Consider the following 27,440-nt stretch of genomic DNA (forward strand, 5'->3'; position numbering starts at 1 on the left):
CTGAAAAATTAAGTCAAGCTGTCATGGGAGTGAAGGCTGCTGAAGTCCTGGCCAAAAAACAAAAAATGAAATTCATACCCAGTAGAAAAAGCAAAATGCATAGGGTTTTTCTCTGTTTTCCAGAAGTGGTGAAACATCAGAAGGCATTCACACTCCCTTCTGATGGGGATTCATGCCTGATGTGCTAATTTGGCCTCCAGAAGGGCTCAGCTCTAAGTATGTCTCCAGGAACCAGCTAGACAGAAATTTTCATCTCTCAAAAACAGGCTTTTTTTTTTTCCTAAATCCACTGAAAATGTTAGTACCACCCTTTCATATTTTGGTTGATGCTTCAGCAACTCTACTCTTGTGTGGGTAATAGTAAGTTCAGGAACTCACTATGTCCTTGGTGAAACGTGGCCATCCCACCCCTAACCCCATTGTTTTGGGGGATTGCCCTGGATTTCCTCCTAGCGTGAGGGACTGTAAGGAGATTTCATAACAGCAACACAAACTATCTAAGGAGCTGAGGGTGGAGACCAAGCCTGTTCTCCATCTTACGATATAAACTGCATGTAAGCTTCCAAATTAAAGGGCTAAAGGGATTGATTTTATTATATGGAAACTGTTTCTCTGGTGTTAGTTTTTAAAAGAAAATCTGTGTGCTTTTCTCCAGACAAAAAATTAACAATTTCTTCCTGAGCACCTTTCAACGGGTTTGGCTGGAAAAGGTTAATGAAAAAACTCAGTATGACAGGCTTATACCCATTTTAATGGTAATGTAACCTATGGAGGGACCTGCTCATTCTCTGCACACTCCTCCTTTCTTGACCATGATTTAACATTACCATAAAAACACCAATTTGTACAATTTTTAAAAATTACTCTGATTGGTCAGATTTTAAAGAAAGATGGCAAGGGCTCTGTTCTGGAAACCCTGACTAGGTCTTGATGACTCTGGTCTTGACCTTCATGTTCCTTTTCTCTCCTTCCCTCCTCACTACTCTCCTCTCATTTGGTGATCAATTAACTGCTATTCAGTGGCTGATATTCCCAGGATTCAATCCTGGCTTCTAAGGAGTGAGTGGCTTGTGCCAGTTATTCAGAGTTTTCAGATACCAGGGCCACAGCTAGAATGCATGAGGCACACAGGAGCTAGGTGATAAGCTCAGCTCGCCCAAGCCGTGACTTCCTAAGTAAAAGCTGCAGCACCTTGCAGGCGTGGCTCCTTGGAGGCCCTGTAAAGTTTATCTGAGACTAACCCATTCACCATCAGTATTACTTAGATTGGAACCTGAAGAGGTGATCAGCCAAAAGAACCAAACTGCCGTATTAAACAAATACATCTGGGCTATTCCTTGGCCTAATGAATTATTTTTCATCAGAGAGGAAATATGATAAAGACCTTGTGAGATTATGGTTACCTCCAGGTCTTCCACTAGCCATTGTTAGTTCATTCAGAAGGGGTCCCAGACATCCAGGAAGCACTATGTTAGAGAGTTCTGGGTTCTTCAAAATAAACGCTTATGGTGATATGCTACCGGCTGACCAATCAGAAGCTAAGAATTGTACAAAAGCCTGTTCTGCTTACTAACTGTGTACCGCCCAAACTAAAATAAGGTGTCCCATGGATCCCTCTTGACCTCACTCTCACCCCTTCCGCTCAGGCACCGCTCTATTAACCTCTTCCTCCATGGCTATCAGAGATTTTGGATAGAAACAGAGGAGTATTCCTTTGAAGAGAGACTAGTACAGGATCTGGCTGTAAGTACTGACTCAACTGGGAGCAGATATGAGTGTGAATGGATTTGATTTTTGTATTCATGTGTGTGCGTTATAACAGTTAAAGATACACAAAAACCGAGTGTGTAAATTTGAAAGGAATTAACGGCATAAATTATCAGGGAAGCCCTGCTAATGGTCATGAGAGCCAGAGAATAAATTTCCCTTGGAGGTGCTAGGAACTGATCATGCTCGTCATCATTGTCAACAACTAATATTTCCTGGGACGCAGAGCCATGCCGTGCAAAGTTCTCGCTAAGTTAAGTTTTGAGCACCACTGGTCACAGGAGGCTGCCCGCCCCAGCCAGGGCCCCGCATCTGGGGTCAGTAGCTCAGCGTTATAAAGGCACGTGTAGGTCCCCTTCCTGAATCTCACGTTTCTGTAGCTGGCCCTCGGAAAATGTGTCATGCCCCATCTCTAACAGACTTCATGCTGTAAAACTACTCACAATCACACACCAGGGGGAAATGTGGTTGTAGCAAACCAGAGCTTCGTCCTGGTCCAGAAAGAAAATAAACCCTCCTACTCTTTGGGTTTTTTTAAATTTTTTTTGCTGTTTCTTATTTCTCTTTTTCTCATATCCCTTTCTCTCTGTTAGTCTTGCCCTACGTTTCTCATATTCACTGTTTCCTATACTTCTTTCTCTTTTTATCTTTTCCTATCTCCCTGTATTTCTTTTCCCCTGCCCATCTTTTTTTTCCCCCCTTTAATCCTTTCTTCCCTACTTTTTCTCATTTGTCATTATGGCCCTCATTGTTTTCATATGTGCTGTCGGTGAGAAAGAATTCCTCGGTTTTCCCAATCTCTCTCTTTTTTTATGATTTTTTTATCATTATTGATGAGAGTATTACAGATGTCCCCCATTCCCCCCCCCATTGTCTCCCTCCAACTGGTTCCTGCGCCACCCCAGGCCTTCACCACGCTATTGTCTGGGTCCATGCGCAATGCATATACGCATGTAAGTTCTTCATTAATCTCTTCCCACCCCCACCCCCTTCCCTCTGAGATTCGTCAGTCTGTTCTGTGTTTCCATGTTTCTGGTTCTATTTTATTCATCAGTTTATTTTGTTCATAATATAAATGAGATCATGTGATGTCTGTCTTTCTGTTGCTGGCTTATTTCGCGTAGCGTCATGCCCTCCGGGTCCTTGTCAGGGGACAGTGAGCGTCGTTTTGGCCGTCCACTTCTGAACTTCTCACAGCCTGTGCAGTTCTCACCAACTTACTGAATGTGCTCCACCCTGCTGGCTGTGCTAGAAGCTCACTTTGACCTCTGGCATCAGCTGCTCTGTCCCTTTCTGTAAAAGGAGATAGAGAAAGACTCTACAAGAGGAGAAACTGTAAGGCTTGCAGCTCCAGGATGGTATCTCTCAGGAAAAAGATTTTTAGAATCAGGAGTGAGGTTAGAAAAGAGAAATGTTTAGCTGGGTTGAATCTAGAGCGGTGTTAGCCCCTCAAAATGGCCCCAGGGCTTTGTAATTCTTGCCCCATCCCTCTGTCCGGCCCAGTTCCCCTAGAGAAAGTTCAGGTGTGGGCCGAGAGGTCAACCTCTCTGGGGACCATCCAGGGCTTCCCTCCTGACCTCGGGTGCCCAGAGCTTGCATGCGAGTTCTGCTAACTGGGGTCTGGAGCTCCTCCCCTGGGGTTAGGCTTTGGCTTTTCCTTTCATTTCGTTTTAACCCAAAATTGGAATGTTTCTTTGATTGGCTGAAAGAAGTATATCCATCTATATGCCGAACCTTGCATCCTTAGGGCTTGCGTCCTGAAATAAATACGTGACGGAGCAGTTTCTCTCTGTGCTTTTCGTCTGACGCAGTCTGTGCCTTGCGCTTTACCTTCTCGCATGCAGCCGTGCGGGGTGTGCCGCGATCCACGCCTAAAACCTGTCTGCGTTGGTTTGTGCAGAGATCTCCCAAGGTGGAAGAGGAGGAAGAGATGGAGACGGAGAGGCAGCCAGACCCACTCCACCAGATCGTGCTCCACTTTAGCCGCAATGCTCTCACGGAGAGGAGGTCAGCACCTCGGAGGCCCTGCATCTCCGGGCACCTGGCGCGGTTGTGTCCACCCCAAGCCTTCCTCTCGCTGATGGCAGTGCCTGCAAAGGGGATGCCAGATTCGCACAGCCCTCCTTGCTGCCCTAATGGTGGCCATCAGGAAGCATCTAGGGAAACGCCATAAGCCATGGCCCTGTCCTCATAATGCCAGATGCTGAGTGTGTAGATTAAAGAGCCTGAAACTGTGACTTTCCTCCCTGAGTTCAATGGCAAGCCAGTGCAGACTCAGATCTTCAGGGTGGTTTCTCAGAATCAGGGTGGGGGAGGGGGTTCTAAGTCATTCACTAATGCATATCATTTAGGATGTATGTGGCTCTTGGCCTTTTCGGCTGGGCCTTGAAGGTAGCCTGCTAAATATTTCCCTTATTCTTTCCAGCACATTGGAAGACGACCCTCTGTACACCTCCTATTCCAGCATGATGGCCAAGGTACCCCGGGTTTCCGGCCCATTGTCCCCTCGTTCTGTCCTCCCTTGGACCTCTTCAGGCACAGAAACTGTCACGCTGAGCAGCAGGCCTGGGGTCGGTCATGACGTGAGCTCCAGGCACAGCGCAGTTCATGTACCATACGGGTGGCATTAGGAAACCCCTCCCCCGTCCTCCTGAGACAGCCTTGAAGCTTTGCAGAAACAGCGGGTCCTGGCTGGCGAGGTTCACCTGGGGGTGCTCAGCCAGCCAAGCAGGGCTGGGACGTACGGATGGCCCTCGCCTTGTCACTCAGTGTTCAGAACCGTCCAACAGTTCAAACACATCTGTGGGCGAAGGCAGTTCAGTCCATTTGGAAACAGGCTCAGAAACTAGAGGGAGAGCCTAGTGTCCTAAAAGAGGCACGTGATCAGAGATGCTGTTTCTGTGTCTCATGGAGGGATGATGACCTCTGGAACACTGAGTGGTTAAGGGGACTGCTCCTTCTCAAATGGGAAACCTTCATGTCAGGCAGAAAGGGGGACACGTTGGGGTACAGAGCACCTGTTCCTTTACCGGCTACACCACAGGGTCACGATGGGAAAGGACACTTTGGGATTTGCATCCTAGATGTCTCTGACCTTCTTGCCAAGCCCCTGGTTCTTGTTCAGACAGGGACAGCTCCCCACACTCCTGTCTCTGGTTTTACACTAGAATTTGACTAGGTAGAAGAGTTCAGGTCTCCGTTTAAACCAGATGGGTCCTCATTGATTGTGTGGTCTCAGTGTCCCCATTTCTCATTTCCGAACCTCTCGGTAACTGCAAAGATGGCATTTGGAGTAGAAAGTTGCCCACAGTGGTCAGAATGTTCTTGGTTTTACAATGTGCTGAGGTCCCGAGGAGCCTGTGAATCGCGTCCTGTCCCCCGGCACAGTGGAGCAGTGTCCCGTTCATCAGGTCCGCCTGTAACTTGATTGTCTCCTTTCCCTGTTCCTCGGAATCCAGAGTTGTGAGAATGGGGAAGATGAAGAGGAGGAAGACAAGGAAAAAACATTCGAAGTAAGTTTTCACGAAGATTGAAGACAGGGCCGCCCTCCAGAGCCAGTGGCGGGGCCTCAGAGGTGGGTGCTGACGTTGGCCAGTGGCCTGTGTGGCTGGCGGCAAACATACAAGCCTGCCTGGGGAAAGCACCCTGTGAGCTGTGGTTCCGTTTGTCTGTCTGTCTGCCTGACAGAAGGTAGCAGGCAGCCAGCAGGCAGCAAACCACCCCACTAGGTTTATACTTCTACCCAAGTATGGTAGTAAAGGGCCACAGGAGGCCAAAGTTAAACATCCCAAAATGAAAATTCAAAGCAACAAAGATGCTGGGATGGGTTTGGCCCTGCTAATCTGTACATGTACTAATAGCAATTTTTATTTTGAGGCAGTACAGGACCCTAAATCTCTCAAGACAAAACTGTATTTGTTGACTTTTACTCTTTTATAGACAAAAGTATACAGTGAAAATAGAAGACTATATTTACAGTTCTGGAAGGCCTTGGTATTCTAGTGCCCCGTATCTGGTAGAGTCTCTGCTCACTGTGGTTTGAGCGTTCTAGGCAAGTGGGTGTTTTCTACAGTCGCACAGGTACACTCCAGGTGACCTTGTATGACCAGGCCTCCTTGCATGCCAGAACATTGAAAACAAACACATTTTAATCTGAGGTCATAGTATAAAAGAGCAATGGACCGTGTTGCCTCTCATACAAAAAGTGGAAAATTAATCATCAAAATATGAGTGACTTGTGGGTGGACAGTTCTGGAAAGCTGAGTAGTTGGTTTATAAATAAATAAACCAACAGATAAACTTCAGAGATCTGCTTTGTGTGTCACCTTCCTCAGGCAGGTAAAGATTATCTCTCTCAACTTACCTCCCCACAGTGAGTTCCCTGGGGGTAAACAAATCTTTTCCCTGTGTATTTTTTCCAGGAAAAAGAAATGGAAAAGCAGAAAACCCTCTATCAGCAAGCTCGGCTGCACGAGCGCGGAGCCGCTGAGATGGTCCTTCAGATGATAAGCGCCAGCAAAGGTGTTTTCCACAGTTTCTGGACGGGCCCCTGTTACTACCACAGAGAAGCCACATTGTGAATGAAGTCGTTGTGAAATAGTCCTGATAAAGCCCAGTAGGTGCTGTTTACCCTCTCTTTCCTTGTCAATGCAATCGGATCTTCACCATGACAGGTGAGATGAGCCCCATGGTGGTTGAGACTCTGAAGCTGGGGATCGCCATTCTGAATGGAGGCAATGCAGGCGTGCAGCAGGTAATGGGGACTCTCCGGAGGGGGTGCAGGCTTCCTGGGGTATTCCCATTTGACAGCTGTCACGCTTTGGGGAAGAGGAATTGATTCTGCTACAGAGGGAGCCACCCAGAATCACCTTTGCTGGTGTTTGTCCTTAGTGGCCACTTTCATGAGAGTAGCTGGGGACACAGGTAAAACCAGGCTGGGTGTTGACAGGCACATGTGAACTTAATCAAGAGAGTTTACCCAGGGTTCAAAGAGAAAAATATTATATTTTTTCATCATTAGGTGATTTTTTTTTTTTTACACAATTATGCTCTAGAGGAAGTTTTCTAAGCCTTAACATTTCACTTCAACCTTTTCACTTAATTAGCTGCCTTATTGTGAGCAAAGGGGTTCATAATCCCTCACACCTGTTGTTTGTTCATTCATTTGTTCATTCATTCAACAGCTGTTTAGTGATTGCTGGCAATGCCCTAAAGCCGGGCCCTGTTCTAGGGGTGGAGGGTGTAGCAGCAAGTGATGCAAATAGAAACCGCTGCCACCATGCAATAAACGAGGACACATTAGCATGGAGCAGAGTGCCTGGCACGTGGAATTCATTCAACAGTCTGGGTTGGAACTGGCTGCAGAAGACAGTAATGCACCGGTGTCTCCTGGGCACTCTGGGTTCTGGCTCAAATAATCTGTGAGCAGATGTCTGTGTGACATTTCAGATACTCTTGGCACTTGTGAGGCTTATATCCCAGTGCTTTTGAGAATCTCCAAACTCATAACTACCATTATTTTTTTTCTTAATCCTCAGCTGAGGATATTTTTTGCATTGATTTTCAGAGAGAGTGGAAGGGAGGGATAAGGGTGGAGAGAGAGAAAGAGAGAGAGAGAAATATTAATGTGAGAGAGACACATTGATTGGTTGCCTCCTGCATGCACCCACCAGGGCGGGGGATGGAAACTGCAACCCAGGTACATGCCCTTGACTGGGAATCGAACCAGCGATCCTGCAGTGCGTCGTCTGACACTCAAACCACTGAGCAACACCAGCCAGGACATAACTACCATTATTGAATATAATTTTTCCCAGCCTTTATTCATCCCAAACAAATTTCTCATTAAGAACCACCATTTTCTAAGACAACCCTCACTTTCTGTTCTCTCCCATCACTACCCCTTCAGATGATTTTCTTGAAAGGCTTTTTTTTAAAAAACAAAACAAAACATTTTTGTTATGCCAGACAAAGTTCCTGCCCTCCCAGTAACAGAGAGGAAGTCTGATTGCGAAAGAGAGACTGAGCTCTCAGTGGGACTCCTTACTGGCTAGCTCCTCGCTTCACTGTGTCTAACTCATTGCGTGAGCTGTTCAGCTCCTACCTCCCAACCATAAGCATTACTAAACCGTGGCCTCGGTGCTTGTTCCCAAATAGGAGAGGCTTCAGACAGTAAGGCTACGAATGTGGAAGACCTACTATGCTGCCCTAGCAGAAATACCAGTGGACCCTTATAAAATAAAATGTCCACCCTAATGATTCAGGCTCTGTAAGTAGAGGGTGGGGTCAGACACATGGCAGGTTTCAGTGCCCAGGGTTACAGCCCACCACCCTGGATCCAACTCCGCGTGCCTGCTTGGCTGGAATTTTGCCATTTCTCCATTACAACGAGGAGGGTCAGTACTTATGGCATAGTTTCCATTGTTTTTCCGTTTAAAATGTGTCTCCCTTGCAGAAAATGTTAGATTACCTGAAGGAGAAGAAGGATGCTGGGTTCTTTCAAAGCCTTTCTGGTCTGATGCAGTCTTGCAGGTAAATATGGGGAAACCAGCCACAGCATTTTTGAAACTCTTCACTATTCAAGGGAAGGGGAGGTGGGATGGGGAGAGCCACGGAGTAAACTGGCGTATGGTGGGACAGTAAGAGAGGAGTCACCCTCTGCAGAAAGTGAAGAGGGTGGATGAGTGTTGTTCCTCCAGCTTTCAGGATTGTATTCAAACAGTATTCAGAGGGGGAAATGTAATCTCCATTACACACACACACACACACACACACCTCTACACCTGTTCATTAGGCTTTTTAATCACCCTCACCTCCTTTTTTGTTATGCTCAGAACTGAGCGTGAGTTTCTTGTAAACATATATGTTCATATAAGCCAAACCAGAAAAGAATGGAAAAGAAGAGAAATGCCTCATTGTGACTCAAGGCTATGTTTTCATTGGGCATTTTGTTCATCTTTAGCCTTAACCGGTCTTTTGAGTCTGAATAGATATTTGGTGGGTACATATTTTGACAGAGGTACATCCTAACGTGGGAACATTTTGACATAACCTAAAAAGCAAGGCATTGAACTTCCCATTTACGTTACCAAGTTGTGGAAGCCACACCTCATGGCTGAACTCTGACAAATGAACGGTTTGTAGTCAAAAGTCTGATTACTACACCTGCTTGTTTCAGAAATGAGCCAGAAATCTAAGCAAAGCGTCAGCTTCTTCTCTATTATTCACACATATTTTGAACAGTTTGCAACTCATTCTAAAAAGAATTCAAAGTTATAGTTATCTAGCTCATTTGCCTCCAGTTAATATTCTCTAAAATGGAACATTACGTTTTCCATTTGAACATTTGGAGGATGAACATTCTTTTTTTTAGCAGACTTTGTAATTTACTAACCTTACTTGATTGGGCGAGTATTGTACCCTGGACCTGAAGGGAGCATATTTGAGCTGCAATACAATCCCTCGTTCTTACCTCCGTTTACCCCCCAATGACAGCCAATTCGTTTATTACCTCTCTTGCAAAAAGAAAATGTAATATTGCCAGGCCTGATTCACCGAGGGTAAAATCATACATGTGGACTCAGGTGGCAAAAATCAAGGCAGTTCAGTTCCATATTGCTCGTGAAGTTCTCAATTAAGTTCCTAAGAGCTCTCTTGGTGGTCAGTAATACTTAATATTGCTAAACTCATTTATAATGGTGGCTTGGGGGACAGGTGACATACCCTCAAGGCCAACTGAGTTCTAACAGAAGTTTTAAGATATTTTAGTAGTCTTATGCTGATTATAAAAATAATACATACTTGTAAGACATTTAAGCATTAGGGAAATTAGAACATTTGAAATGGGAGTTTTGTGATGGGGAAAGGGTCAGAAATGCCTGTTGCATGGATTGCCTCCTTAATCAGAACCGCTGCTTCAAAGCAGCTGCGTCCAGTCCCCTGCTCCCGTGACAGCAACACCGAAATAAAAGGGTAGTTTTGTTACTGAACAGGCCCTTCTGATGGCAGGATCTGGGAAGAGCCAACAAGATGGCAATAGGAATTTTCACTGTTGTCTCTTTTAAATTCATCTGATTTGCAGAATATTTCTACAAGACTCCCTAAAAGGGGAAAATTGGTTCTGGGTTTTCCGCTAATGTCTTTCCAAGCTGATGGTCATTTCCTTTGCCCAGTGCTAAAAGGAAGACTAGGTTTTGCAGAATCTTAATGGATTCAGCCATAAGCTTCCCTAAGAGCTATATATAGGCTTGTGGGACCTTATGTTCTATGAAACCTTTCAGATTGGGGAAGGAGCTAGAGTCCGTTAGAGCAGTAGAATGAGCCCCAGTTGGAAATAATATGGTCCTTATTATTAAGCTTTGTGGTTGTACTAGGGGTTCCTGACTAAGGAGAATTTGATGGTGGCTGTGACTGGAAAGGTTGGGGAAAGTGGGGACAAAAATGAAGACCAACTTATCAAAGGTTCAGGAACACCTAGGGACACCGTTGCCTCTAGAAAGCTTAATCTCGCTTACTCTTTGGCTGCTGAATGATACAAGGATCCTTAGAGTATGGCCCTTCGAAATCCGAAAATGTGTAGCGCTGTCCGTCAGTATTCATCCTAAGTACGAAATGCCACAATTCCTTGTGATTCTCAGAGAAAGTATGTAAATGTGGGAGGTGAACATTAATTAGGACACTTTAAAGTAAATTTTCCCTTGAAAAATCTTAGAAACAAATTGTTCCTCCTTTATTTGGAAAACCTTTCTAAATCTTCATCCATAAGAAAGGACTCAAACTGGACAAACACTGACAGCCACCACGAGTGTTTCTGCCCTCCCCATGGGTGTGGCAAGGTCCGTGACTCTAGCCTTCCTTGGGCAACACTGCTTGGCACAAAACCTATTTGAATCTCAAACACACTGTGATGTGTTTGTGCATTTATGATAATCCAAGGACAGGATATTCTTAGTCAATAGGCACATTGACGTTAGTAAGCCGTTTTCCCAGTGTGCGTAGCCCTGAACCTTGTTTTCCTTTGTCTATTACAAGTGTCCTTGATTTGAATGCATTTGAGAGACAGAATAAAGCTGAAGGCCTGGGGATGGTTACTGAGGAAGGAACACGTAAGTAACGAATGTGAAGGCCACTCTCTTCCTGAAAAAAATCTTAACTATTTCCCGTTAGAGCCCCTGCTCACTGCTTCTTGATCTTCAAGGGCTTGCTCCATTTCAGCAAAATATTTCCATTAGTAATCTTGATAAAGCCACCCTCTGGGTTGGATGTGTTCGTAGAGCCAGTGTTAGCTAAAGACATCGTGGTAGTTATGGTTTTCTTACTTTGTATTCTTCTGTTTTTCTCTCATCACCAGTCATTGTTCGTGAGCGAGGTGAGTCTGACTTTCTGGCCTGAGCTCCTACCATGTGTGACTCCTAAGGGATCCCATCTAATTGCCTCAGCTCCAACACATTTTAGGCTTGGTGGCTGCATGCCGAGTTTAACCCATCAGTTTGATGTTTGATTAAAGAAGAGTCTTCCATCTGCAAAGCATGGGTTATGGTCTGTGAACCATCCCTGCCACTAGCGTAGTTGTTTTCCTAACAAATGCATCCTAGGGCTAAATATTTTAGCTTCGCTGGTCATTATGTTGCGCAGCCTCAGTTCCGGGTTCATCAGGTTGATCAGCATTCTTCCAGTGTTCCCTTTCCTCACCATTCTCACACAGCTCTGGTAGCATTTTTGCAGTCTTTTGCATCAGAAAGTGTTCTATGTTGAGAAGCAAGCAAATGCTTACCAGTATCCTGTTTTCAAGGTGAAAAAGTACTCCAGAATGACGAGTTCACACGCGATCTCTTTAGATTCCTGCAGTTACTTTGTGAAGGACATAACAATGGTAAGTGGAACAGATAGATTTGTCAAAACTATTTGACAAATAATTCATGTACAAAATTATGATTCAGTTCAGGAAGTCACATTCAATACCACCAGTTGCTAACTTAAGGGCAGCAGTTAATTCATCCCTAACTAAGAAACCCTATGTAGAATGACCTTTAACTCATGGTTAAAGTTATTTAGTGCCACCCAGGCTATGCTGTTTCCAAGATCTTCAGATGGTGAAACTAAATACTCAGCGCTTTCCTGTCAAGTCCATGAAGGCTCATTAGGCCCAGTTTCTGGTGTCACCAAGATGGGAGGGCTCAGGTTAGAGCTCTGTCCTGCAGGATCCACCAAGACCCAAACAGGGTGCCCTTGTAAGGTTGTTCACATAGTGTGCCTCGTCGGAGTTAACCTAAGAAAGCATGACCAGCTCCCTAGGTATGACAGGGATGGGCTCTGACCCAGCCCTGGTGTTGTCAGACTTTCAGAACTTCCTGCGGACTCAGATGGGCAACACCACCACCGTGAATGTCATCATCAGTACCGTGGACTACCTCCTGCGTCTTCAGGTGAGTGGGCTGTGGATGGTGGCATGTCTCAGATGTGCTTCCAAAAGCTAAAGACAGTCACACAGGGTGAGGGACACCCAGGAGATAGTCAAGCCCCAGTAGGGAAGGTATTGTCATCTATGTCCACACACAATATGGGAAGTCAAATACAGTAAGTCCTCATCGTGATCAAGAGGTTCTGCGACTTTAAGAGAAACGACTTATAATGAAGCCAGTTTTGCCATAAGCTAACAGGTATAAGCAAGAGTTAAGTTCCCACAGCATCTCATCAATATTATAACCAAATGACACTGAACAAAACAATGTTATTTGAGGCCCTGCTCTGCCTAAAATGTGTAATTGAATGTTCAAAGACTGACCTGGGGGAGATGGTTTAAAACCATATAATCTATTATGAAATGCTGGTTTCTTTTAATTTTGCCAGTGAAAACCTAGCCACAGTGCCCCAGAGCTTTAATACAACCTGTGACTGAGGAAAGATTCTTCACTGAGGAAAAGTTCTAGAAAGTGGTACAAATAAGATGAGTCTACAAGCTCTTAGTGTTGAGAAGTCACTTGGTTTAACTGTTTGAAGGAAAATCCAAATAATATCAGGAAAGCCTACACAAACACAAAGAAGGATTCTCTTTTCTCTTTGCTAATTCTTCATTCACTTCTGCCACTTAACAGTTTGTGACCTGGAGCAATCTATTTAACCTCCCTGTGTTCCAGTTTTCTCATCTATAAGCTGGATAGGACCCGTATCATAGGGTGAGAGTAACGATTGAGAGGTTTGACATATCTAATAAGCTCAGAACAATGCCTGCCACTCAGTGTTAGCTGTTATGTTGTTGCCATTATGATTATTTGGATGATAATCATTATTATCTTCCGTGTACATTTTTTCTTGTGGGTAAGTTGTCTTATATCATAGTCACCCAGGTCCAGTGGTCCTCTCTCCCATCTGTTCTTTTTTGTGGAGGGGCACCTGTCCTTTAGAGATGCCAGGGACCAGCTATCTCTGTGCGTCTTCACAGAGTGCCAGGCTCCTGGCTTAACCAAGAGGTCACAGAGATGTAGGACTCTCTCATACTCTTTCCAAACATCCAGTTTAGCGACACTGACTGAAGCCTGAGAGAAACTAAACTCTTACTTGTTTGTTCCCAGGAATCAATCAGTGATTTCTACTGGTATTACTCAGGGAAGGACATAATTGATGAATCTGGGCAGCACAATTTTTCCAAAGCTCTGGCGGTCACAAAGCAGATTTTCAATTCTCTTACAGAATACATCCAGGTATGTGCTACAGAATGCATGCTCAAAAGCAATGGGAACATTTTCAACATTCCCGTGTTCTACATTCCCTGCAGAATATTCCGATGCACGTATGGACTGTGCATCTAGCCTACTGCTGACAACACTTCTTATCTATAAATAGGAACCAGTAGTACCTACACTCTATGAGATGCTATGGTTTATGGGTCCCCACTGTGACTTGTTCATAGTGTTGTCACACTTGCATTTACCTAGTTATATTTTGCTTTCCCTCCTAGACTGAAAGCTTTTTGAAGACAAAAAACTTCTTATTCCATTTAAAAGTCTTCATTTCTAGCAGTTTCTAGCACATCATAGGTGTTCAGTAAATGTGGTCAGTGGAATAGGGAAATGATTGCTAGAATGAAGGAGTAAAGGCATAAATGATGTTACCTTGAGTCCTGAGATTAAAAACAGAATTCCTGAGACCCTATGAATTTGTCAGAAATGAACTCTATGGAAGAGGTAACTTCAGAAGCACATAGCCAGGTGCTATGGCAGATAAATCTAGAGGTGAACTGCAGGTTGAATGTCTGGATCTTGCAGCATTCTTTTTCTGTTCACAGCATTCTCTGTTCATTGCCTACCATGGTCTAGCTACCATGAAAAGACATACTCGGGCATAATATGCTATAAAATCAGTAGCCATGTCACCGTCCTCAGTGATGTTACATAAATTTTTTAAAGATCCATAGGATGGCCCTGGCTGGTGTGGCTCAGTGGTTAGAGCATCAGCCTGTAGACTGAAAGGTCCTGGGTTCGATTCCAGTCAATGGCACGTACCTCGGTTGTGGGCTTAATCCCTGGCCCCAGTTGGGGTGTGTGCAGGAGGCAACCAATTGATGTGTCTCTCTCACATCAGTGTTTCTCTCTCTCTCTCTCAAAAGCAATGGGAAAAAAAATCTTCAGGCGAGTATTAAAAAAAAAAAGAAAAAAAAGATACATAAGATGAATCAACTGGCACAGTCAGATCATATTTGATTACTAAGATAAACACAAAACTAAGACTGTCAACTTGAAAAGGAGGATTTTAAGGGAGAGATTGATCCTTGTCATCCAAGGATGGTAAGAGCATGGAGAGAGAAGCCTAGGAACAGGTGACTCATCTGAAGTGTCACACAGTGTGAGATGCCTGTAAGGATCATTGAACAGATTTGACAGGCATCTGATTTGCTCTCTGCAGAACCCATCCCAATCCTCAGAATGTCCCATGCAGCATTTAACCCAAAAGTAAAGGAGACACTTAGTTTCTTTCCACAAAGGATTTTGTTCCAAAAAGAATCTAGAGGCTCCTAGGGACCGGACACCAAATGTCCATAAACAGCGATTTTTAAACATGCTCACGTGACTTAGGGAAGCAGGCAGTATTTCTCCTGCTCACCTGCTCCCTGGAAATTCTGCCAAGACTGTTAATAGCACATGAGATAGTATCAGTGTTCCTTTTGGAAATTTCTTACCGAAGAGTGATTTGGGAATTGATTAAAAGGTAGAAAAAATAAACTATAAGGAAGAGTTTAGGATAGGAAATATCAGTTCAATAATGATCTGCAAAAACAGGAAAGGTTATTAACATGGAAAATGCCAACTGGGAATTGTCATCCTTCTGTGTTTGGCTTTCAGAAGAGATAGTTAGAGATGGTGCTATACCTGATATTCAGGTTGATGTTAAGAAAATCCTAAAAGTAATTGGACACCAGGAATATTATTCAGTGTTTTGTTTTTTTAACTTGAGTAGATAACCATGTGGTCATAGCATTCTCCATGTAGCTTTGCCAGGTCACAATAGATGTGCTAGGGCCTCATTTTCACATTGGGTTCCACGGAACCCTTGAGTTCCTCAGGACCCCTTGTAAGCAAGGTGTAGGTGAAAGTGGGCAGGAGTGCCCTTCAGTCCTGTTTCAGCTAAAGCATTTAACTCTATTAAATAATGTCCTTCAGTGTAAGATTTTATTTGAAGAATGTATTCTAAGGCTAAAAGAAAATCTCTGGAAATCACTAGACTGTGGAATTCCTAGTGGCTTTTGCTAGTCATAGGATCCTATGATGGGGCGATGTTAACATCTTGGGGAAATATTGAGCACGTAATATGTGACTTTGGGGAGGAGCTATCTGTCCGCATAAGCTGGTGTTACACGCCCTCCCTCGGGCCAGTTTCAGAGCAGCTCGTGCTGTTTAAGTGAAACAGGATGTCCTGCTCTCCGTAGGGCCCTTGCATTGGGAACCAGCAGAGCCTGGCTCACAGCCGGCTGTGGGATGCGGTGGTCGGCTTCCTCCACGTGTTTGCTAACATGCAGATGAAACTCTCCCAGGTACTGTGGCCGATCCCTAGTGGGTCGTTGGTGTGAAATGCTAAGTCAGTCCCCACCCCTTGATAATCTCGTTGTGGATGTGGCTGCTTGATCATGTGGCTGAAAAAGCCAAGCAGATTAGGTCTCATTTTTAAAAACCATGGGGTCTAAATGGGAGGCGGGAATGGATGCCCCAGATGGGCTTTTGCATGGATGCAGCTTCCTTCCTGGTGTCCCACCAACCAAGTTTTCATACTTGCCTCCACATTTGCTTTCTGTGGCACTAATCCCCTTTGCTTCCTGTCACTGCTTTGTCGTTGATAACAGGCTACCGCCCCGTCCGCCCTGTCGGGCGTCTGCACGTCTCTAATTCACACGCCCTCCCTCTCACCTTCGCTTCCCCCTCCCGCCCCATTTCTGCCTTTCCTTCTCACTCCCCATCTCTCTGGCAAGATGAATCGGACTCGCTCAGAACATTTATTATGAACAAATAAATGTAGTGTATGTAGGAGTTGGTCGTCTCTCTCCATGGCAACGCATGAGGGAGACCTTCAGGATGTTTCAGGCTGATTAGAATAACATTTGCAGCATCAACTTAAATAATGTGTACACTGTTCAAGGCTCTTACATCTGCCTCCTCTCTTCTGGAATGTGCTATTTAACCCTTTCATTTTTCCCCTTTTGACTCTGGCCTTACGGGAGGAGAGAGTTCTCGGGAGGGCTGCTAATTCGGCAACAATATGTCAGCCGACTGACTCCTGTGTCACCCAGCTAGGGCAGGACGGTGTAGAGGCTCCAGAGACAAGAGCCTGGTCCTGCCACCTCCTCACTGGTGACTTTCAGGAAGTCACTTCCCTCTTCCGTTTTTTTGCTTCATCGGCTATAAAATATTGGGAGTTAGCATAGCTGACCTCTGAGGTCTCTTCCAGTTGTAATATTCCACACGTGTGTTTTGTATAAAGCTGTGACACACACCAGAGGTGGGGAAATCCCTCTGAAATTTGAAGAGCTAGACAAATAATTGTCTTCAGAGAGAGTCTGTAAAAGAAGTGTGGCCCAGATGCATTTTTTAATCTCACCCCCAGAGTGCCCAGCTCAGATCTTCCAGGGATCATTTTGCTTCTGTGATGTGGGGTGTGAAGCACAGTGCTAACTTGGCAATGCCCTGCGTGCAATGCTGAAAATAAAACCAAACAGATGAATATCAAACTGTGTGGAGGAATAGCCTCAATTATTTAACATTTTAAGGGACCAGTGGCACCAAGATCACCACCAACTAGATTCAGGAGAACCTACATTAATCCAGAGCCTAAATTAATACATTAAAAAAAAAAAGGAGAACCCACTTAGTGATTTTAATCTCAACACCTTAATTGGATTGCAGTAGTATCCCCAAAAAGATCATTTGTATTTCTCCAGTATAAAGAACAGCGTCAGCTACTAGAGATACCTGACAGCTCTTTGGTGGACTGGGTTGTTCAGTAGTTTTGGACAGCAAGTGGTACCCCTGCCACATTGTGTGAATGAAAGGAAAACCGTAAAAGAGTGCTATTGGCCGAGCCCTGCTACAGCAAGCTTCCTGACGCCACAGACAGTGGATGGTAAGACGTCCGCATTCACAATGAGAGGGGAGCTCATCCCCAAGACTGACGCAGCCTCCACCCAGCATTTCCAGAGCAGGCTCTCCTTGCTCACTGCCCTGTACTTTGCTGAGGGATCAGATAGCTCAGGGGTATCTCCTGTTTCTGTTCTAGGATTCCAGTCAGATCGAGCTGCTGAAGGAACTCTTGGATCTCCTTCAGGACATGGTGGTGATGCTTCTGTCCCTCCTGGAAGGTTGGGCTGTTTGGTATAACTAGGCATTCACACAAACTGTAATTGGTCCGAGCACTAACCATACTAATCGCGCAGATTGTCCTCCTAGCAGGTCACTCATGCCATATGACATTGGTTAGAAAACCAAATTTTCAGCAACAAAAAAATGAGTGAGGGGCACATGATCTGATGGACAAAGCCTGAAACCAACTCATTTTATGTCAATAGGAAAGCCAGAATGAACTGGGGAAAACCTCCAAGCTTCGCTCTTCCCTGTCCTCTCCCTCTCCCCATTGCTTTTCAGTACATCTGGCTGCCAGTGTGTATGCCAGCCATCTAGTTGGTCACCCTCCTAGGTCTAAGGGGATAAGAGGGGCACCACTTATTCCTATGTGTCCCCAATAATTTTTAACAAAACCAATTCCCAGGCCCCAGGCCAGATAAAAGGCACTGGTATAGCCTCTCCTCCTTCCCTCTGTTTCTATCCCCCTTGGCTCCTAGTGGTGTAGTCTTTATGGCTTGCTGCTCCCTCCTGCCCATTTCCAAATCATCACAGTCAGAAAAGAGCTGACTGACTTGGCACATAAGTCTTCTATAAATAGCTACCTGACCAGTTACACAATGGCTTGGATTTATTGATATATGTGTATGTCTTTTTGAACCTGCCTCACAGGGAATGTGGTAAATGGAACTATTGGCAAGCAGATGGTTGACACACTGGTAGAGTCATCTACCAATGTAGAAATGATCTTGAAATTCTTTGACATGTTCTTGAAACTTAAAGACTTAACCAGCTCAGACACCTTCCGAGAATATGACCCTGATGGGAAAGGGATTATCTCCAAAAAAGAATTCCAGAAGGCCATGGAAGGGCAAAAACAGTACACACAGTCAGAGATTGACTTTCTCCTTTCTTGCGCGGAAGCTGATGAGAATGACATGTTTAATTACATCGATTTCGTAGACCGGTTCCACGAGCCGGCCAAGGACATAGGGTTTAACGTGGCAGTGTTACTGACCAACCTCTCGGAGCACATGCCCAACGACTCCCGCCTCAAGTGCCTGCTGGACCCCGCGGAAAGCGTGCTGAATTACTTCGAGCCCTACCTCGGGCGCATCGAGATCATGGGGGGCGCCAAGAAGATCGAGCGTGTTTACTTCGAGATCAGCGAGTCGAGCCGCACTCAGTGGGAAAAGCCCCAGGTGAAGGAGTCCAAGCGGCAGTTCATCTTTGACGTGGTCAACGAAGGCGGCGAGCAGGAGAAGATGGAGCTGTTCGTGAACTTCTGCGAGGACACCATCTTTGAAATGCAGCTGGCATCCCAGATCTCCGAGTCGGACGCAGCTGACAGGCCAGACGAGGAGGAGGAAGACGAAGAAGACTCTCCTTACACGGCGGAAACTGAGGGCGGCCAGGAGGACGCGTCCTTCGAGTCCGCCTCGGCCTTCACCCTGGCCTGTGCCTCGGGCAAGAGGAGCGTCGCCGGCTTCCTGAAGAGGGCGACCCTGAGGAACCTCCGCAAGCAGTGGCGGGCGGTGAGGAAGATGACGGTGAAGGAGCTGGTGAGGGTGTTCCTGTCCTTCTTCTGGGCGCTGTTCGTGGGCCTGTTCCAGTTGTTCTTCGCCGTCTTGGGGGGAGTCTTTCAGATCCTCTGGAACACGGTGTTTGGGGGGGGCCTGGTAGAAGGGGCCAAGAACATCAGGGTGACCAAGATCCTGGGGGACATGCCTGACCCGACCCAATTCGGCATCCACGACGACGCTGTGGAGGCTGAGAGGGCAGAAGGGACCGAGCCGGGCATCGCCACGGACCTGGGGCACTTCTTAAAGGGTGAGAAGGGAGATGCAGATCTCGTGTCAGATCCTTTTGGGTTGCACCCCAAGAGAGAAGGCGGCCTAAAGCATGGGCCCGAAGCGGGTCTGGGTGACCTCTCTGAGATTATCGGCAAGGATGAACCCCCGACGCTAGAGAGCACCGTCCGGAAGAAAAGGAAAGCGCAGGTAAGCTGACTTGTTTCCACCATCTCCCTAGGTGCCCAGAAGAAGACTTGCTACTCTATTTTGCAATCAGTACTGACACCAGTTCCCTCGGAGCCAACAGTGTAATGGACACCAGCTTTCCTGTGATTACCCTGATCTTATAATTCAGCTCTGCCGTGTCTGGGGAGAGCGCGACTTAAATGGTTGTCTCAGTGTCCAGTTGTTGAGTGGCCCTCAGTTTGCATGGCGGAGTTCCAACGTGATGACCTGTGACGCTCACCTTGCCTCTACACTCTCATTAGAAGGTTACTTCTCATGGGGGACAGGTTCATTCAGTGAACTGAAAGCATAGAAAACCAAGTATAGCATAAGATGAGACTTTCTTGTGAGACAATAATTCTGCAGTGTCTCAAAGGTCCAGATGATACCATATAATTTTGCACAGCGTCCCAGTGAGTTTTATCATGTTTGGGACATTTTCATTTTTGTGATGCACCCACTATGAAATTTGGACTTTGAGTCGGTCGACTAGATTAAGAGAATAAGCTAACAGTAATTCAGAGCCCCTTGGTCATGGATGTTGGCCCCTGGTCAACCCTTGGTCATGGGTGTTTCCCTCTGTTGCAGCATCCAACTCACAGCCCCTTCCTAGCACTAGAGAGAGTATGCGGAGAAATGTGAAGAGATGAGAGCCCAAAGACAACTTTTATTCATTCATTACATTAATATTTATTGACTAGCTAATATGTGCTTGTCCCTGTTCTTGGCTCTGAGAATACAGTGGTGAATGAGAAATGCACTGTTGCTATAATTTTGTAAAAAAGAGAGAGGTTGGACAATGAGTGTAAGCGTGAAGAATGCTAGGAAGGAAGCATGCCAGGTGATAAGGAAATGTGTAGGAGAGAACGCTCCCCCGGCGTGGAGAGTCGGGGAAGAAAGCTTCGGAATCGGAGGCATTCTTACCATAGTAATTTATTTGCTCTCTTCTGCTCCCTGATGTAGCCCCGCAGCATAAACAGTGTTTGATACATAACAGGGATTCATTCAAGGCCTGCTCCATGCCAGGCTGTGTTCTGAGGATGTGAGAACTCAGTTAACAGGAAAGACAACATTTTTGCTTTAATGGAGCTTAACTTCTAATAGAAGAAGACAACAGATAAGTAAGATAATTACCATTTGTGACATGCTAAAGTAAATGACCAAGGACACGTGTTACAGAGTGAACGTGAGCCCTACTATAAATAGGATGGTCAAGGCGGCCCTATGAGCCACACCCTGAAAGGTATCTGGCCTATGGAAAGCAGCCACACTCCAGGCAGAGGATATGGCTGATGTAAAGGTCCTGGTGCAGGGAAGGATTTGGAATGTCCCAGGGAAGGACATGAGGTCTGGGTGTTCAGGTGTCAGAACAAAGGCCATGATCACATCGGCCATGTAGACCTCGGTGGTCATCGGTCAGAGGGATTGAGGGAACAGGGTTGTAGAGGATTGAAGACAAGGCAGGTATCCTGTCTGATGGAATCAGGTTCTGGTTTGCACCACCTCTCCCTGACCCCGTGGGGCAGTAGGACCAGTGCCATGGGGCTCTGACAGTGTCCACAAGTTTTCTCTTTGAGTTGAATAATAACAGGGCGGTAAGTTTTCAGGTTTGGAGTCTTTGTCTTGGCATCTCTCCAGAGTACCTTGATCTATAGCAGGACACTTACATTCCGCGACCCTGAGGAAAGCAGAAGCATGAAAAGAGAAAGCCACTGGGACTTCGGACCAAGAAGATGAAAATGGCCAGCGATGTGGCTCTTCACCATGAACTCACTGATTTGGGGAGAACTTGACTGATTGTTGTTTTTGTCTAGGCAGCAGAGATGAAAGCAGCACATGAATCAGAAGGAAAAGTAGAACCTGAGAAGGCAGAGTAAGTTCTTGGTAGGGCCGAGTATTCAAAATCCTGTAGAAGATAGTTCTTGATAGCATCTACTGTTCTATTGCTATGGTAAATACAGTACTTGATTTCTAGTAATACAAGAAATATTTTGCAAGCTCTGGATACATTTCCTTTTTCCTCAGCTATACAATAAACATAACTTTATAATCTCACTAGTAGGTCAGAGTTTCACCATCTGGCCAAATTATCAAACACCCACATTTCATAACGTTATATAATTTTGATGATGATGATACCTAATATATTTGATACCTATTACATGTCAGGCCCTGTGCTAAGTAAGTCTTTTACACAATATCTCATTTAATTCCTACCATAAATTTGGAGAATAGGTAATATTGCTAATTCAAATGAAGTCTTAAAAAATAAAGAACTTTTCTGAAGGAAAAAAATTAAGCCAAATTTCACAACTTACATACAACTATTGTACACCTATGACCCTGGCTCATCAGAGTGGACACCACTCATTAAGTGCAAAGTTGCCGTCCAGGCACTTTATCACTTGGGTGATAAAGACCTGAGGTTCCCGGCCCCAAGGAAGAATTGTAAGATTTCTCTTTACTTCGCTCCCCCTGTCTGGGCCGGGCCCCCCTCTGCCCTCCGTGCTGACCGGGGTTCTTGCTCCTGCAGCATGGAAGATGGAGAGAAGGAGGAGACGGCCGGAGAGGAGCGAGCCAAGGCCCTGTGGGCAGAAGCAACAAAAAGGAAGAAGCGGCGGCGTGGCCAGAAAGTTGAGAAGCCTGAAGCCTTCATGGCTAATTTCTTCAAAGGGCTGGAAGTCTATCAGACCAAGCTCCTGGTAAGCGCTGCGGCCCGGGGACACCTCCGAGAAATGGCCGCTGGTTTTGGAATGTGCCAGGGAAGGACACGGGGTTTGCGCAGTTTGGCTAGTTCTGCTTCCTCGCGCTCTCCTTCCTCTTCTCACTTACCTGCCTGTTTCCTTTTGTGCTGGGGGAAGAGAAAGGGGGTGACCTGGCAAGAGGCAAGCAGTGGAGACCCTCTCTGACCAGTGCTGTCTTGAAGAGTGGAAATGCCTCCTCTGAGCTGGGCCTACATGTGTGTCACGTGGGGACTTAGCTGCCCCTAGGCCAAAGTTCACGAGTAGGTGGATCATTAGGGGTGCAGAGAATATACCTACGGAGGTTAGGTTCTCACACTAGTCCTCCAAAGCTGCTGTTCCACATGCGATCAGCCCAGCTTGTGACAAATTGCCCACTGAGGTACAGCTGCTGATGGCCAGGACCACGCCTCCCCCGGCACCGGCGGGGAGACCCCTCCACAGAGACAGAGCTTTCCCCATGCAGCTACCATCTGAGTCCTCAAGTGCTGATCCTTCCAGGAAGATGGCAGTGAGATTGGGAAGGGTGCCCCCTGAGAGGGGAGAGGCAGGGGCTGTGACTTACAAAGGGACAGGGACCAGAGGCCACAGTCTGGCTGCATGCAGGGTGGGAGCTGGAGAGACAAGTTTCGTGAGCTTAGATCACTCCTAATGTGCAAAGAGACTACTTTCTGTGTGAAGTGCTCAGTACATGCGCGCCCACACATGCACACACATGCAGGCACGCACATGCACACGTGTGCACCTTCATAGCAGCATTTGAGTATGCTAATGACATGTTTGGCATTTGGTTCCCTGAGGGATAAGCTGGGACTGGGTTCCTTTGAGCATCATTCTAAGCAGATTTTTTTTTAATCACCATTTCTAGTCTCTCCCCCAAATGAGCCCTAAGAAGGCCAGAATTGTCCTAGAAGACTGGTTACCAAAGAGTAGGACTAGGCCTGTGTAAACCTCTAGCCAGAAGAGATCTGTGTGAGAGAAGGAAACTCTCTTTCCCTTGCAAAGCTCCTCGCCATCTGCCTGTCCTTGTCTTTTCAGCACTACCTGGCCAGGAATTTCTACAACCTGAGGTTCCTCGCTCTGTTTGTAGCCTTCGCCATCAACTTCATCCTGCTCTTTTACAAGGTGATACTTCATTCAAGGGTTACTTGCTAAATATACCTTATTTTTAAAAAAATAATAGAAATTAGAGCCAACATTCTAATATCTAAAGAAATTTCTTAGACAGTGGCTTCCAAAAAGGATGCTATCTTTAGCAGCGGAAAGAACGGGAAGACTGCTGCAAGGACAATGTTCCAGTAGTTCAAGGTTTTCTATTCATTACTTAAATTCTTCAATATTTGTTGGGCATCTACTATGTCCTTGGACCCTACACTAGGAACTGGGAGGCATTTCTAAATGAGTCATCCAGATCTCTCCTTGAGGAACAAGGTGGCAGAGAACCATCGTTGTTGGCCTGTATGTACGTCAGAACCATTATGAAGGAAGAACTAGCAGGAGTTGGTTCTGAACGTGCGAAAGGAGAGAATGATCGAGAGAAATGAAGATTTTGAACATTGGTACACTGCAAGCACGTAATAAATGTTCATGGAGTGAATTAATGAATGATAGGTCCTGGACTCTTCACATAGCCTTCAATTGGCTATTCTGTCTTGCCTCTCTCCCTTCCTATTTAAAATAACCAATTTAATTTTTATAAAACATGCTTCTATCCACACCAACCTTCCACTCCATGAACTAATGGCTTTCTGTCACCTGTAGGAAGTTTACAGAGGGATGTGGCAAAACTTGGTTTTAAACATATGGAGGTTGAAGTGACTGCAGACAACGTCGAGGTGGAGATAGCCAGCAGGTGGTTGGAGCTGTGGGATGAAAGTCTCAAAGGTGTAGGTTTGGGAGCCATCTGTGTAGGAATGGCAGTTGAAGTTATGAATGTTGGTGGCACCAAAGAAAGAATGGAAAATGCTGTGTGTGCACCTATTTGTGTCTTAACTTCCTCCCAGGCCACAGCATTTCAGAGATTACCTCCTGGGGCACAGAGATTATAGCATGTACAGTAGAACTTCCCTGATGTTTAAATATGTTTGCTTTTTCTCAAAAGATACACTTTGTCTCCTTAAAATGCTGTTTGCAATTATTAAAGATATTGAGGACTCCTAGGAATAAGTCACCCTAAAACCTCACACTCAGCACATAATGCTGAGTCACCCTTATCTGCACAGCAACATAAAGTACGTGGGGCGATCCGGTGGCCGAGGCCCTTTCTGATGTTCACAGGAGTGTGTGTCTCGGGCCAGGTCACTGAAGAACCTCTGGAAGAGGAGACAGAGGACGTGGCGAACCTGTGGCATTCCTTCAACGACGACGAAGAGGAAGAAGCGATGGTGTTCTTTGTCCTGCAGGAGAGCACGGGGTACATGGCGCCAGCGCTGCGGGCCCTGGCTGTCGTCCACACCATCATCTCCTTGGTCTGTGTGGTGGGCTACTACTGCCTGAAGGTGAGCTGCTCTCCGCTCTGAACCTAATCTGACTCCTTAGGGAGGAAGCATCGTTTTTTAACCCAGCCAGCCTTTTGTTCTCAAAGACTTTGCTAGTAGACAGGCTTGTGGAGCAGCAGCCTGGGTATCCCCCGGGAACTGGTTAGATCTGTACAATCTTGGGCCCCGCCCAAGGCCTTTGAAATCAAAATCTGTAATTTAACGTGATCCTCAGGATCTCTAGTCTGAGAAGCCTTGCTCTGTGAGTCCCATTTCAGGCACCACTTGCTGAATTTCATAAAATTGGAATCATCGTGCTAAGTCACATGTGGACCTTGTAATGAGAGTTTCTTCTGATCTTTGAGTTTATGTTGGAGTTTTTATAAAAGAGCTTTTTACTTTTCAAAAATTATTAGGTTTTGACTATTCAAGATATCAGAAGAAGACTTACTGATGAGTTACTGTTTCTGTTACTGTTTATTGTTGATAACAAATCACTCCAAAACTTGGTAGCTTAAGTGACATTTGATCTCTCTGACTCTGTGGACTGGCTGGGCCCATTTGAGCAGCTCCGCCGCTCCCCATGATGGTGGCTGCATCAGCAATCCGCTGGGAGTTCAGCTCGGCCAGACCGTCCATGCTGGCACACGCTCATGCCTGGCACAGTGGACAGGTGACGTCTGGCAGGCTGGGCTCAGCTGGGGTTTCAGGGCCTCTCCATGCAGGCTCAGGGCATTGCCCTGTCCATGTGGCCCCTCCACATTCGCTCTCCAGGCAGGCAGCTGAACTTCTTGCATATGGTACCGTGGAGTTTCCAAAAGGAGCACAAAAGTGAAAGCTGCCAGCCCTTCTTAAGGCCCAGGCCCAGAACTGCCAGTGTCATTTCTGCTGCATGCTGTTGGTTAGCGCAAGCCCGAGGGCCAGCCCAGCTTCATGTGGCACAGGGGTGCGGAGGGCCACACAAGAGCATGAATACTAGAGACCCGGTTCGCTGGGCCGTCCTCAGACGCTGCCACAGTTCCGTCAGTCTTCAGTCATTCTGGTTTTGGTGTCTAAGTCCGGTTCTTTTTCTACTATACCACATTTTTTTTCTCATTACATTTTTTCTTCTCTTTAGTAGGACGTCGTCTTGGCTCCTTACCAAGCCATCTCCTGGGACAGGATCCAGGAGATGTATTTCTATCCTTGTGGCCCTCACTTTCCCAGTGAACTATGGTATCATGTAGGCAGTTCAGTCACCCTGTTGGAGAGACCATGCACCCTAAACCACACTGAGGACCCCATTGTGACAATAAAAGCACGGATTCTGTAGCCTACCTCCTGGGTTGGACTCACAGCTCTGCTACTTAACCTTGCCATTCCTCTGTTTCCTCCTCTGTCAAAATGAGTATTGTAATAGTACCACCGGCCCCTAAAAGTTGCTGCTGGGAGGGTTAAATGAATTGATGTGTGTAAAAGTGCTCAGAACATCAGACATAGTAACATAGAGTGTTCCCTACCAGTCCTTAGGTCACCATCCTAGAGCCCCTCTTGCTGGACAGGGTGCAGATACACTGCTGACGGAGGGAAAACAAAAGAGACACTATCTAGGGACTGAAGATGTGTAAGTCCTGCTTACAAAGCAAGACAAACTCCTGGAAGACTGAAGGGGAATGCTTTGGATCCCAGGGATCAGTGCAGCTCCAAAACTCAATATTATTATTGTTATTCAGAGTCATTTCAAAATTCAGCACAAATTAGTCAGCGCAGCTTTGTCTTTGTTTCCCCTCCCACATATCCATTAGCTGGCAGCAGTCGCTGAGTCCTCACGGCACACAATGCCTATTATTAGCCTTCACCTCCTTCCTATCGTTAGTCTTTTATCTCCTCGGTGTCGTTGCATTGTTTTAAAGAAAAAAGAGCAAGAGGTAACTCTTTACAAATCATGATCTAAATTTTGTCTTTTTGTCTTTGAAATAAAGGGGAAGCGTGAGGCATATGGATGGCATTAGCTTTGAGAAAGAGTTATTAGAAGAAACTGTTTGGAGACCAGTGTCTCAAGGATGTTGCTAAGTGACCAGTAGCTTCCCAGCCGAATCAGAAGCCCTGGTTCTGTCTGAGCTAAGCTTTTCTGGCTAGAGGTGCTCTGGCCCTTCTGACTTCCTCTGGGATTTCAGTAGTATCCTCTGACCGCACTAACTCTGTCCTGTATTTGAAGTGTGCGTGTGTCTGGTGACGGTTGGGGCAAGTGGACTATTTCACCATCCTTCCGTGTTGTAGGTCTCTATAGCCATGCCACCATATGAAGTCTAAAATCAGACTTGGGACTATAAAAGAACAGGGAGTGACAGTGAGAGCAAATAAGTGTGCTCCGACCTGGCAGGAACTCTCCTGGGAAAGAATCTCAGGAAGAAAACCTCAGTACAGAAAGACTGTACAGAGCCCAGTGAGTCATCTCATTCTGTCAGACCTTGTTTCATTAACCAAACTTCAGTGCCATGCGATAAATATGACCCTAGCCCCCAAGGGGGGGTTAGAATATTTCATGGTATTCCTGTGGCTGACCAGTCAATTCTAGAATTGTTTTTCACCCTTTCTGAGTTCAGTTCCCATCTAGAAGGCTGCTGAGACTGAACT

At 45.9% G+C, this 27,440-nt stretch overlaps 1 protein-coding gene across 1 annotated transcript in view; it reads left to right on the forward strand.

Moving 5' to 3' along the window:
* Positions 1–27,440, forward strand: part of RYR3 (ryanodine receptor 3) — a 472,085-nt gene that overhangs the window by 428,598 nt on the left and 16,047 nt on the right. Inside the window, exons 76-93 of the mRNA XM_087815056.1 lie at positions 1,647–1,743; positions 3,668–3,774; positions 4,193–4,244; positions 5,226–5,279; positions 6,189–6,288; positions 6,441–6,520; positions 8,222–8,298; positions 10,798–10,871; positions 11,558–11,638; positions 12,103–12,191; positions 13,338–13,466; positions 15,689–15,793; positions 17,527–17,608; positions 18,261–19,588; positions 21,421–21,479; positions 22,140–22,308; positions 23,386–23,472; positions 24,645–24,845. Coding sequence (XP_087671182.1) covers positions 1,647–1,743; positions 3,668–3,774; positions 4,193–4,244; positions 5,226–5,279; positions 6,189–6,288; positions 6,441–6,520; positions 8,222–8,298; positions 10,798–10,871; positions 11,558–11,638; positions 12,103–12,191; positions 13,338–13,466; positions 15,689–15,793; positions 17,527–17,608; positions 18,261–19,588; positions 21,421–21,479; positions 22,140–22,308; positions 23,386–23,472; positions 24,645–24,845 — 2,971 coding nt within the window. The remainder of the gene's footprint in view (positions 1–1,646; positions 1,744–3,667; positions 3,775–4,192; positions 4,245–5,225; positions 5,280–6,188; positions 6,289–6,440; positions 6,521–8,221; positions 8,299–10,797; positions 10,872–11,557; positions 11,639–12,102; positions 12,192–13,337; positions 13,467–15,688; positions 15,794–17,526; positions 17,609–18,260; positions 19,589–21,420; positions 21,480–22,139; positions 22,309–23,385; positions 23,473–24,644; positions 24,846–27,440) is intronic.

Source organism: Miniopterus natalensis, chromosome 1 (genome assembly GCF_054644295.1).
Source record: "Miniopterus natalensis isolate mMinNat1 chromosome 1, mMinNat1.hap1, whole genome shotgun sequence".
NCBI lineage: Eukaryota > Metazoa > Chordata > Mammalia > Chiroptera > Miniopteridae > Miniopterus > Miniopterus natalensis.